At 40.8% G+C, this 11,490-nt stretch overlaps 1 protein-coding gene across 3 annotated transcripts; it reads right to left on the reverse strand.

Moving 5' to 3' along the window:
• Nucleotides 1–3,146: 3,146 nt before the first annotated feature.
• irx6a (iroquois homeobox 6a) lies at nt 3,147–9,792 on the reverse strand. Of its 3 annotated transcripts, none has more exons than XM_039794924.1 (7): nt 9,314–9,792; nt 7,884–8,165; nt 7,000–7,109; nt 6,409–6,704; nt 5,556–6,230; nt 4,982–5,093; nt 3,147–4,532 (listed from the first exon to the last, which is right to left on the reverse strand). In XM_039794924.1, exons 1-6 carry the CDS (start codon nt 9,377–9,379, stop codon nt 4,987–4,989), a joined length of 1,536 nt encoding a protein of 511 aa, XP_039650858.1. In that variant the 5' UTR covers nt 9,380–9,792; the 3' UTR covers nt 3,147–4,532; nt 4,982–4,986. The 3 variants fall into 3 exon arrangements, with proteins under 3 accessions (XP_039650858.1, XP_039650859.1, XP_039650860.1); XM_039794925.1 differs by having other exon boundaries at nt 7,884–8,115; nt 9,314–9,789; XM_039794926.1 differs by lacking the exon at nt 7,884–8,165 and having other exon boundaries at nt 9,314–9,787.
• Between the last annotated feature and the right edge of the window lie 1,698 nt (nt 9,793–11,490).

The following is an 11,490-nucleotide window of genomic DNA, read 5'->3' on the forward strand; positions in this document are numbered from 1 at the left end:
CCCCTCTCTGGCCATTCCACCAAGTCCATAATTATCTTTGACAAAACTCATTAGTAGAGACCTTGTAGCAACATCGACAATCAGAAATTCCATGGAGGAAGACATGCACAGAAACAATGTCCCACACACATTTCATTGCGCCTTTTGACAAAATGTAATGAAGTGTGTACAGTGTCCTCCTCATCTGAACTCTGAGCCACTGGTACAAAGACTTTGTTTTATGAGCCTTAGCTGCCCAGCGTGGGACACATCAAACGGCACCTCCATGCTGCCTCTTTTGTCAGACTAGAGGGCAAATTATTGTTTGAGATGTTGTTGTTGTTGTTGTTATTATGGCTTCCATTTATACGAAGAGGCCATTGCTATCATGTCAGAACAATTAATAGTCTTTAACAACGCGGGCACATGCTCATTAAGTGGGGGCCTAAATGTGAAGTGCACATGTGATGGATTTTCCTGACAGTGCTTTGTCAGAGGTTAACCCCTCATTGACCTATAGTACAACAAACCACAGTAACAGTCATTGTTAAACTGGGCTCAGCCCCTTTCAGGCTCTGTTTAAGAGAAATAGCAATAAAAATAATAAAGGACACGTGATGCTTAAGGTTTTCAGCTTAAAGTGGTATTTCTTTATCTTACCTTTTTTTTTTAAGTGTGCGGTATATTTTACATTTTGAGTTACATTTAGGCATTAAGCTGACACCCGTCTTAGAAGATGTGTAGCACCAGAAGAAAAAAGGAAAACTATTTAACAAGTGGATAACTAAATAACCCTGTGCTCACTGTATCCATTGCTCCAAGGCGTTTAAGCTGTCAACATTTATATTCATATGGATTATTTGAAAGAATTGTCCTTGAATTCAGAATTGTTTAAATTCACATGTAGTTTCCTGCAGTTTAAACAAGTTGACCTACAAAAATCCCACTTTATTAGAAAATAAACATTTTAAACTGATATCCTAATAAAGTGAAGAACACATTTTTTCAATTCTTAAAAAAACAACTTACAATTTTAAAAAGGTCTGTGTTAAATTTCTGCACTTCCAACGTTGTCATTTTGATCACTTTGTGTGAAAAATAGCAGACCATCATGAAGAAAAAAATTATAATTATATATTCTCACTTTCTGTGTTGCATTTTTAAACATTTACAGTGCACAGCTAAAAAAAATCTAGTTTTAAGGTGAGCTACAAAATAGAAAGAAAAAATAACTAAGTGTGTCATGTCCCAAACACTGACTTTACCAGAACCCCCGTTGTTTCTGACAGTCAGCTGGCCTACTGACTTGAAAAGAGCATATAGGATGCAAGCAGCAAGTTGGCCCAGAAAAGATCAAAGATCCATGGCAGGTGGGGGTTGACTGAATGTACACTTATGGAAGTGTCTGATAATAACAGACATATGAGCATTAAGAGAGTCTCTGATTTCATACCAAGGATGGTCACAGATTAATAATGTCCAACCTGTTCAAGTGTTGATGTTTACCATAGCTTGTTTTTCTTTTTTTGCACGTGTGTGTGTGTGTTTTGGATTATGCAAACAACCCTCATAACCCTCATAGGCACCCACCATCTCCCCCTCCCTGATGAAAAATGTAATTTACCAAGAGGAAAGCGTGTATTAGGGAGATTCAGTTGTGCATATATAGGCTACCTAAGCAACTTATTATGTTACACTGAGGTTTATCACCGAGTTCATGTCTCGCCTCAGATTAAAGATGTCAGACAAACAGAATGTCTTGTGTTTGTCCCCTCCCCCTGAGTCCACCACTGTCAACAATAACACCAAGATTATACTAAAACATCTATTTATGTATCCTTCCCTTTACTTTAGGTTATTTTATTTCATTGATTTAAATGTTGGTTTTCTCACAATATGGAAGCGGTTTCTGGTCCATGGCATCCAGACCAGCTTCCATTTTACAGCTGGCTGATGTGTCTCTTGGTTGCCTCTGCTCGGTGCAGCTGCTTTAGCCATATGTAAAACACTGTATAGCCTATAGGACAGACTAATTGACCTGTTAGCTGCTTCAGGCATACGCTGCTATATGAGCCCATCATGACCATTATCTGTGCTTTCCCCCAGGTACATCGCCATGGTGGTAATCCCATTGTGCATGCATCATTACCTTCAATACCATAAGGCAGCTTTTCTTTACAGCCTCCGATTTAATTAAAGTTGGTTGTAAATATTTGATACACACCTACCCTACATTATAACATAAAGAGCATCGCATCAGGCGTTATGACTGATTAGTGTTGAGGAGGAGGAGGAGGAGGAGGAGGAGAGGGGCTCCCTGTTAGCAGCTTGTCATTAACAGACAGACTGTTACAGTAGCGGCCTACTGACTGACTCCTGATGGGTAAGAGCTGTCATTCCTGACTCCCATCAGGTGGAGTGAACTGCTTCCTGTTTTCCTCCACACATTTTCCTGAACATTTTGTTCCCGTCTATCTATTTTTTCTTCATTTATTGAGTTGGCCTTCATTTGAAAATATACAGTATAATCAACTGTAAAGGTGTCTTCTTGATCACATATGACAGGAACACGTGAATCAGTAAATTAGGGATTCAGACCTTTGAAATAGCTCTAATGGGCTATAAAGGTTATATTAAAATATATTTGTTTGTGCCTTCAGCCTCACGCAGATCATTTTGTTAGGTCTCAGATTAACACAGGAGGAAAATTGAACTGGGAAAAAAAAATCTCAATAGGCCTAAGTTATTATTCCTGCCCTTCCTCATCCTCATCATAGATTTTCCTGGATTTACCCATATACTGATTTACCAGGCTCCGTGCATTACTGACAGCTCCGCCATTGGCTAAGGACGCATAGGGATGACCACAGCGCCTCTGAATTGAGCCTGAATTGCCCTAAAATACTTTTATTACAAACATAATCCCACAAATACGACCTCAAATGACGTTTAAGCGAAGCTGTGGACTCTGTGCAGGTATATAGCCTGTGGTCTGGAGTCAAATGTAGTCATACAATCTAAATCGTTGCCATGCTTATGACTTCTAATAATTCACTGGTTTCAGGAAGCAAGACAGGAGATCAAAGTAATAAAAAAAAGGGGAACATAGTAAGACAAGGAAATTATTGATTTAATAATATTATTTAAACAATTAAAATTATATCACGAACAGCTTTTTCCTTTTATCTTTAGGCAGACAAGTTGTTTAAAAAAAAAGTCACAAGTGACCTATTTTACATAATTAAAGTAAAACACGTTTCACATAGCCTAGTCTTGTCACTAGTCTTTTTTTTTTTTTGTAGATTGTGCAGTAGGATGGTGCGTCAAAATCCACATCCCAGCCGCATTTGGTTTACACAGCACTCGTTTGTCGTTTGCTACAAAACTGTTTGATTTTCAAAGTTTGAAATGTGAGGATGAAAAAGTTGTTCATAGCCGTCAGCGCGCATCACACACTACAGTGATCATCTTATTACAGAGCTGTGTGTAGGAGAGTCTCAAAAGTTATCCGATAACGAGATGGACTGTATAGGCAAAACAGCCAAATCAAACGGACTTTGATGGACCATGTGAATTCCTCTGCCTGGGTTTGATCCTACAAATGACCTTTTAATTAACACAATGTTAAGTTAGTGCAGCGGCTCGCTACACAGGGGACAAAGCAGCATTCATCCTATGTCCCTGCCTCGTCGCTCGGCCTGAACAGTAACAAAGTGTTCGATGCCACTTCTGATTAGATGCTGACAATAGAGGGATGATGTCCCCTTTCTTCCGCAACTTGTGGATTTCACTCACGTCCTCCTCTGAATTATGACCTTCCATCAGCGCTGCGGCTTTACGCTGTCGAGTCAAGATGATAAACTTTGATCAAATGCACATCCGCAAATGTTTTAATTGGCCGACAGGACGTTGAGCTCTAAAATCTAAAATGAATAACCATGACACAGACAAGGAAAGCTCTTAGAAAGAAAAAAAAAAAATGTATTCTTAGAAAAAAAAAAAGAAAGCCGTGATAGGCAAACACAGAACAAGCTCACATTTTAAACACAAAGACAAAAATCCTCCAGGTCCACGCGCAACACAGGGGGATCCGGTCCTTTTAGGGTCAACTTTATGTCCGACAAGCTTCTTTTTTTTTCTTTTACATCAGGCAAAATGACACGAAGCCACAGTAAAACGCAACATGTAACAAAATACTCAGAGGAGATACGAATTCAACCAATAAACACATCCGATAAGAAACAAACAGGATAACAAAATAATAAATACATAGAGAAATAAATAGGTTTGCTACACTACACGATTGCCATACACAAAACCGGCCGTTTTCATTTGGCCATTCTCATACTTTCGCATCTAGAATTTTTTTTGCATATAGTCTTTTACACCATAAAAACAAAGTTGTGCAAAATGATAGACACGTCCACAGTTTGACAGCTTCTCACTGCAGCAGCGCCAGGTAGCTCCCAAGTGTCATATTGAGGACTCGGCCAGTGTGTCCTTTAGTGCATAAGAAATGTCCCATTATTTATTGTGGTACAGGTTACACCAATCTAGCAGAGAAAAAAAAGACACAGCAGGAATTAAAATAATCTCCCAAAATAAGAAGGAATAAACAGTCTTTATATTATATACATTTAACTTGATTGCAACAGAAACATGAATATTCTGTCAAATGTTTGGATGGTTATATCAACTACTTTTTAAAATCATGCATATTAGTAACCTGTCACTTGCCATTTTTGCAATCATCATATTTACATAAAATAAAAAATGAAATTAAACAACATCTATTCATAAAAAAGTGAGTCATCGAGTGTCTATGTGTGTCCTTGTTCACCTGTGAGTGTTTGAGGTTGTTGTTCTATGCCCCGTGTGTGTGTGTGTGTGTGTGTGTGTGTGTGTGTGTGTGTGTGTGTGTGTGTGTGTGTGTGTGTGTGTGTGTGTGTTGTGTGTGTGTCGTGACTTCACTGGTTTCTTCCAGTTCAGTGCAGCCTCTCACCTGCTTCACCTCTTCATCACCGGTCTGAACGCAGTGACCTTGTCATCCTGCACGGTCCCGCAGGCTTCGCTCAGGTCAGATGACTGTGTCTCTGCTTTGCCACCAGAGAATCCTACACACCCAAATAAAAGCATAACTAAGAAACGGGCCTCAGGTAAAAGCATGTCTTCACTTCATAACCTTAGATAGGCTTTTCTACATCCAACAACACATGGAACATGTTTTAAAAGTATTTGGCAACCTCAACCCCCCTCTGGCCACCCTAACTGTTGCAAATATTCTCCTACATTTATAACCCCACCTTTATCCCCAAAGAGGGGATATTGTCCATGTGCAGTGATAAATAAAAATGTAGGTTAACACTGAGTGTTTATTGTTATATGTGTATCGTTAGTCTTTTGTAGAACCAAGGTAACACTTAAAATGCTTAAAATGTTTGGTACCCCTAAAATCCCAGCCTGGCCCCTCCATTTCAAATGGTCTAGAACCGCCACTGCACAGAAAACCTCCACATCACATATGAGACCGACTTCTATCCCTTGTAACATGGTATTGCAGGTATAAGATGACATACCTTCAATAGTGGAGTACTGACATGTGTCTGGGAGTGCAGCATAGGATGAACAGTGCAGTTGGATGTCCTTGTGACTGTAGCTGCCATTGCCATAGACTTTTGAGTGCAAGGATGAGCCCTCAGAGAAGGGGCTCTCAGTATTGGTGGCACTGCTCGATTCATGGAGGCCTCTCATGGCCCCACACTGTCCAGTAAGAGCCCCGGTAAGCCTGGCGCTCTGGAGCTGGCAGTCCCCGGTTGTGTTGCCTGTCCTCAGCTCCGAGCCATGCTGCTGAGGGCTCAGTATGACCCCCGAAGCCGCCGTACGTGCCAGAGACCAAATCCGAGGCTTATCTGATGCTTCAAAGTGAGACAGGGACACTGTCCCCGCGGGGCCGGTCGAGGAAGGTGCCTTGGACAACACAGGATCCAGGAAGTCAGACGGGAGAGGAGGGATGGTGGAGACACTTTTGATGGCGCAGGGGAACGCGTGGAAGCTGTTAGTTAAACTCAGGTGCAGCTCGGAGCTGCAGTCTCTCTTTTGAGGGGCTCCAGATACTGCCATGATCCTCTGGAGGTCGTGCTCATCGGCAGCCACCTTTTCACAGTCACTGTCCAGCTTGTCACAGTCGTCGTCGTCCATGTCATCCAGATCACTCAGATGCAGATCCTTCTCCTCCTTGCAATCACTAGAATCTGCATGGAAGAGAGGACATTTTTAGGTAACACTGTTTATAGTTGCCTATTATGAACTCATAGAGACACTGTCTTTGTTCAGAAAACCTTTAAATATACTTTTTTCACTCAAACTTACTTTGTTTTATTTTTGGTCCATATTTAGTGTAAGTTACCGTATTTATAGACAAAGTATTACCTTTGGTGACACAGTCTTGCTCGCTCTTGTTGAAGTCGTCCTTCCTGTCATCGGTGGCCTTATTCTTTGGTGACCAGGTCATCTTGTTCTCCTTCTTTAGCCTCCTCCTGGCGTTGGCGAACCAGGTGGACACCTGGGTGAGGGTCATTTTGGTGATGATGGCCAGCATGATCTTCTCTCCCTTGGTGGGGTACGGGTTCTTGCGATGCTCATACAACCATGTTTTCAGAGTGCTGGTGGTTTCACGAGTCGCGTTCTTTCTTCTGGCTGTGCCATTAAAGTCCACTGTCCCGTATCTGGAAAAGGGACACACACAAATACACACAGACAGAGGCCATTAGTGCAGTAAATGAAGGATGTCATAGACTTTTCACTCAGACATCCTAAAGCCCACATCCCTGCTGTTTGAAATATATACAGCTTCGCTCCATGAAGGCATCAGTATGGAGTTACTCTCTGACCTTTGATCTAAATGTGACAAATTCCCCCTCTGAATGGCTGCTTTTTAATTATCAGTGGTACAATAAGTTTTGGCAGGTCGGTTTACACTCATAATTACATATAGTAGACAAAAACAAACATAGAATTTACCTGTCATATTGATACTGTCCAAGTGAATGGTCATAAGGATAGTATGCAGCGGTTTGAGTGATGCCAGAGTGTAAAGTGCCTGTGCTGTCCTTAATGTCATACTGTGGATTCTGTAAAAGACAATAAGGTTGTTATAAGTATGCAGCGTTCATTATTTCTCTGCATTTTGATGATTTTTGAAAAAGAAATGAAGACCTTTGCTATTTTTATGCTCCTAAATCAATAACAAATCCCTCTAACCAAGAGTGAAAATATGTTTTACATGAGATCATTGTCTTTTTTTAAATGTAACTTAACAGGTTTAAGGTACAATATGCAAACATGATCCTAGAATGGTATTTATTATTATAATATGAAAAACAGAATGTGTACAACGTGCAATTTTTCCATGGACAGTACATTTTAGCTGACTCCAGGTGTTGAAAATAAGAGAGAATAAAGAAAGAAAAGTTAAAGCTGCACTGCAAAGTAGCCACTTAACAAGGTATTTAGTCCTGTATCCACTCTAAAATTGTACTTTCTGACAGAGTAGTACATTTAAGTATATATTGAAGTATAATTAAACTTTTTTTTTCAAATGCTGGTTCAACAACATACAAAAGAGCCAATAATTTTAAACAACGCAGAATAAGGACGATTGCTTATAATAATAAAAGGACATTTGACTCGAATAAGACAAGTTCCTCTGCATTGCTTCTACACTCCTTCCCCTCACCTGACATCCTTTTAAGGGGAAGGAGCTAAGACTGGATGCTCGATTAAATGGCATGTCGAGACGGATACGCTTGCAGTGTAAAATAAATTTATCAACAAAACCCAGTTGATCGATCAGCCTGAGCCACCCTCCCCCCACCCTTTGCGGATCGGATAAGGCTGATGCCCACCAGAGTGGAGTAGATAGCGGATGGGTCGGTGCTGTAGGGGAAGTAGTTGGCGTAGTTTTGGCTGGCGGCAGCCGCTGCGGCGTATGGAGAGCTGTACATCCCCAGTGCTGCGTTCAGCTCCGTCCGGCTGCTCGCCAGGAGCCGGTTCTCATAGGACGGGCAGCAGAAGGAGGCAGCAGCGGCTGCGGCGGCAGCGGCGGTCTGGGTGCCGCCTGTCCCGTCAGAGACCGACCTGGAAATCGAATCGCAGCAAGTCGTACTGGGGTTTGCCGACACGAAAAACTGCATGAAGAGAATCGTGGATAGACATGGTCATTGGCTGTTTCAGCTCTTATTTGGATGCCTGTGACAACTCTGAATTGAATGTGGGTGATGCACTGCAAAAAGATATCTGAGTTAAGTTGTTATCTGAGCTCAGTCAGTTTTAGTGTTGAGCCTTGACATTCCAAAACGAGTGAATATGTGAGCTTGCTTTTAGTTCAATTATCCTGAATCAAGTGTTATTATCTTTACTTGTGACCTGCCTTATTTCAAGGTAAGTCACTTTTCAGAGAATTCCTAGAATGAGAGAAAAACAAATCTTACATTGTGAACCCGTGTAATAAGCATATCACCTTATTGTCCCTTTTCATGTTTTAATAAAAAAGTTGAATTTTATTTTTTCCAGTGGATATTAAGGTGGAAAGTGGTGTGCGCAATCCCTGCGTAAAAGTGACCTGCTCTAGTTTATCATCGGGTTCAAAATAAGATAAAAAAAAATCTAAAGTAGTATCACCGTACAAGTACAAGTAATTTTTTTAAATTCATTTTATAGCCTATATAATGTAATGAAAGTTAAAATATTATCGAGGTAAAAGTTGTGTGACAACTTTTCCATGGGAGTAACTTTTGTCCCCTGATCGACTTGAACTTCTGTGAACTTGTCATTAAGCGCTACAATGGTGTCTTGAAATGTAAACAGACCACTTTAATTGAGTTATAAAATGCTTTCAGGATCATGCAAGGTGTCTAGCAATCCCACACGTCCCATTTAAGAAAGTTTGCGAATGTGTACAGCATGCGTTACAGTCCAATTACACCTCATAGCGAGCAATAGGTGACATTCATCTCTATTGTCATCAGAAAAACACGTGAGTTCATTCATAATTCAGTGTAATTGGACACGGGTGCGTGTATATCGATACTTGGTTCAACAACAAAAGCACCACACGAAAATAGCTGTCAATACTGTCAACGCAGTCACTCAGTCATAAATGTTGCTTATAGAGAGAGGTGCTCTGACTATACTGCAATAGAAGAAAATATGCACGAAAAATGCCATTTGTGTGTGTGTATGTGTATGCGTGTGTGTGTGTGTGTGTGTGTGTGTGTGTGTGTGTTGTGTGTGTGTACACAACACTTAGGAGAAATAAAAAAGCAAAGAGACTTACCTGTGAAGTTGCATTGTAGGGGTATCCAAATTGCGAGAAAGACATAGCTGCTTCTTTTGTTACCATCAGCAATATTCTTCACCCTTGATCGATTGCAACCAATTCAACTTCAAATCCACCGTCTTACACACATTTCCACGCACGGCCTTTCGCTCAATAATAGATGACTTCACTCATTGGAGGGAGACTTTAGGATGGTACCAGCTGCAGATTGTTTTATATGAATGAATAATCCCCCCCAAAGGACCCGATAAGAAATGAAATTAAGCGTCATTAAGTGCAAAAAAAAATTGTTGTTGTGTTCGCTGAAGGAGGCTTAAAGGATAACGTAAGACTTGCAAGATATGGACTCTGCTTGTGCTATTATTTGTGGCTCTATAGTTCTTTAGCATTCATCCATGCAAGGGTATCAGCGTGACGTCACTGTAATCCCGGAACGGCAGGGTACCAAGGATAGAATAATGTCTTTGCCAATCACGTTCAACGCAGGGTTTTCTTAAGGTGCACTGTACACAGTCATGTCCCGCTTTTGTAATAGAATTCTACACAGATTTGCTGAGATAACGTCTCGGAAAATTCTATTATAGTTGATCATTATTGAATTGTAGCATGGCAACATATGGAAACCCTTTGTGAAGTTAAATGAATGAGAAAAAAGAGACAGTGAAGATAGTTGGGCAGTCGTGTGAGTTATCACAAACACATACACATTCAGCAGAAGAGATAACTTTTTTTTTTCTCACCCAGGAAAAAAATTAAACATGTAAACTAGAATGTCTGCTGAATATTTTCTGTAAAAAATAAAATAAATAAAATAAAAAATATTGTAGGTTAAAACAGTTTCGTTTATTTACAATCTATCACAATCAAAGCTGGTTGAATAAAAACATCTAACGTCTTTTTTTCTTTTTTATCTCGACCTCTGTTCGCCTCTGGCTCTCTGGCCAGAGGTCCATCCCGGAGTTAATGATGATGATGTTTCTATCTTTCTCTATTAGAGAGAGATGCAGTCCCAGCAGGACCGGTTAGAGGGGTTTTTGGCAGGTCAATAGACCAGTGATTGATGCGCGCCTGGAGACCTACGTGACCATTACGCGTAATGCGTAATTGTATCAATTAACAAATGGATACATGCCCTTGTTTAACCAACGAGTAACAGAGTGAAAATATGCCTTAGAGGTGAAATCCGAAGAGCTGTGCTAAAATAAAAAAAAAAGACAGTGGAAGCCCTGATCTTCAGTCTAATTAAATATCCGTGGAAGGGGGCGACGAGAATTGCATTTTAATTGAATGATGCTCACATGAAAGATGGGTAAGGAATGATGCTTCCTCACAGTGAATGAAACGAGAAATAATTTTAAGCCTTATTAGATCAGCAGCTCAACCATCACCAGTTCTCTCGCTCCCTCCCATAAACATAAACAAGCTGAGCTCCCTCCTCGTGTGATGTTGAGCTGGGACAGGGAGGGAGGGAGGGAGGGAGGGGGTGTCTATCATTTCCCCCTATACACACTATATTTGTATTGACAGTGACAGCCATGATCAGTCCTACTGAGTCATATGATCTGCCTGTTTCTGACTATCTAGGGCTATGTAAGGTTTCCGTTGTCACGAGTGATACCTTGTGCCAAATTTCCCGCTGCCGTGCCTCTCCATAACTGATACCTATGGCGTGTCCTCCCTTGGAGACGCTTCTGCGATTATGGGCTTCCTCTCCGAGGGGCGCTAAAGAGCCGCGTGTAGGAGATGAAGATCTCCTGTCAAGAGATTTTCCACAGAGATGGATGTGGACAGAGTAGTCATGGTCCAGGCTCTGGGAAGTGCCTGCAGTAAACACCCAGAGGCAACAGCAAGTCTTACACACACCAAGTTATTTGGTGCTCATTCTGACAGGCAACTAAGTTACAGCAGGAAACTGGTTGGTCCTCAATACTAAGCATTATTCCCCATGTTACCGAACTTTACTTTTCATGTAGCTTTTTATTTATTTTTTTAAATAAAATGGTTTTTTTTCCATTAACTTGTTGATTCTTTCAAAGTTCAGTTCCTGCCATCTCACTTTCTGACATTTTATCTTAAAACCAGGCTCATTCTGCACCCAAACATTTTAAGTTGGCAAAACTTACTCAACAATGGGCATAGTGCAAATAACTTAAACTCAATTATAACTTAAAGTG

Source organism: Perca fluviatilis, chromosome 3, assembly GCF_010015445.1.
Source record: "Perca fluviatilis chromosome 3, GENO_Pfluv_1.0, whole genome shotgun sequence".
Lineage (NCBI taxonomy): Eukaryota > Metazoa > Chordata > Actinopteri > Perciformes > Percidae > Perca > Perca fluviatilis.

Excerpts from the sequence above, each read along its gene's own strand:
- irx6a (XM_039794924.1), bottom strand. The coding sequence starts at position 9,379 with ATGGTAACAAAAGAAGCAGCTATGTCTTTCTCGCAATTTGGATACCCC. Across the intron at positions 8,166-9,313 it reads CCTACAATGCAACTTCACAG|TTTTTCGTGTCGGCAAACCC; the intron begins GTAAGTCTCTTT and ends CTCTTCATGCAG. Across the intron at positions 5,094-5,555 it reads TCAGTACTCCACTATTGAAG|GATTCTCTGGTGGCAAAGCA; the intron begins GTATGTCATCTT and ends TTGGGTGTGTAG.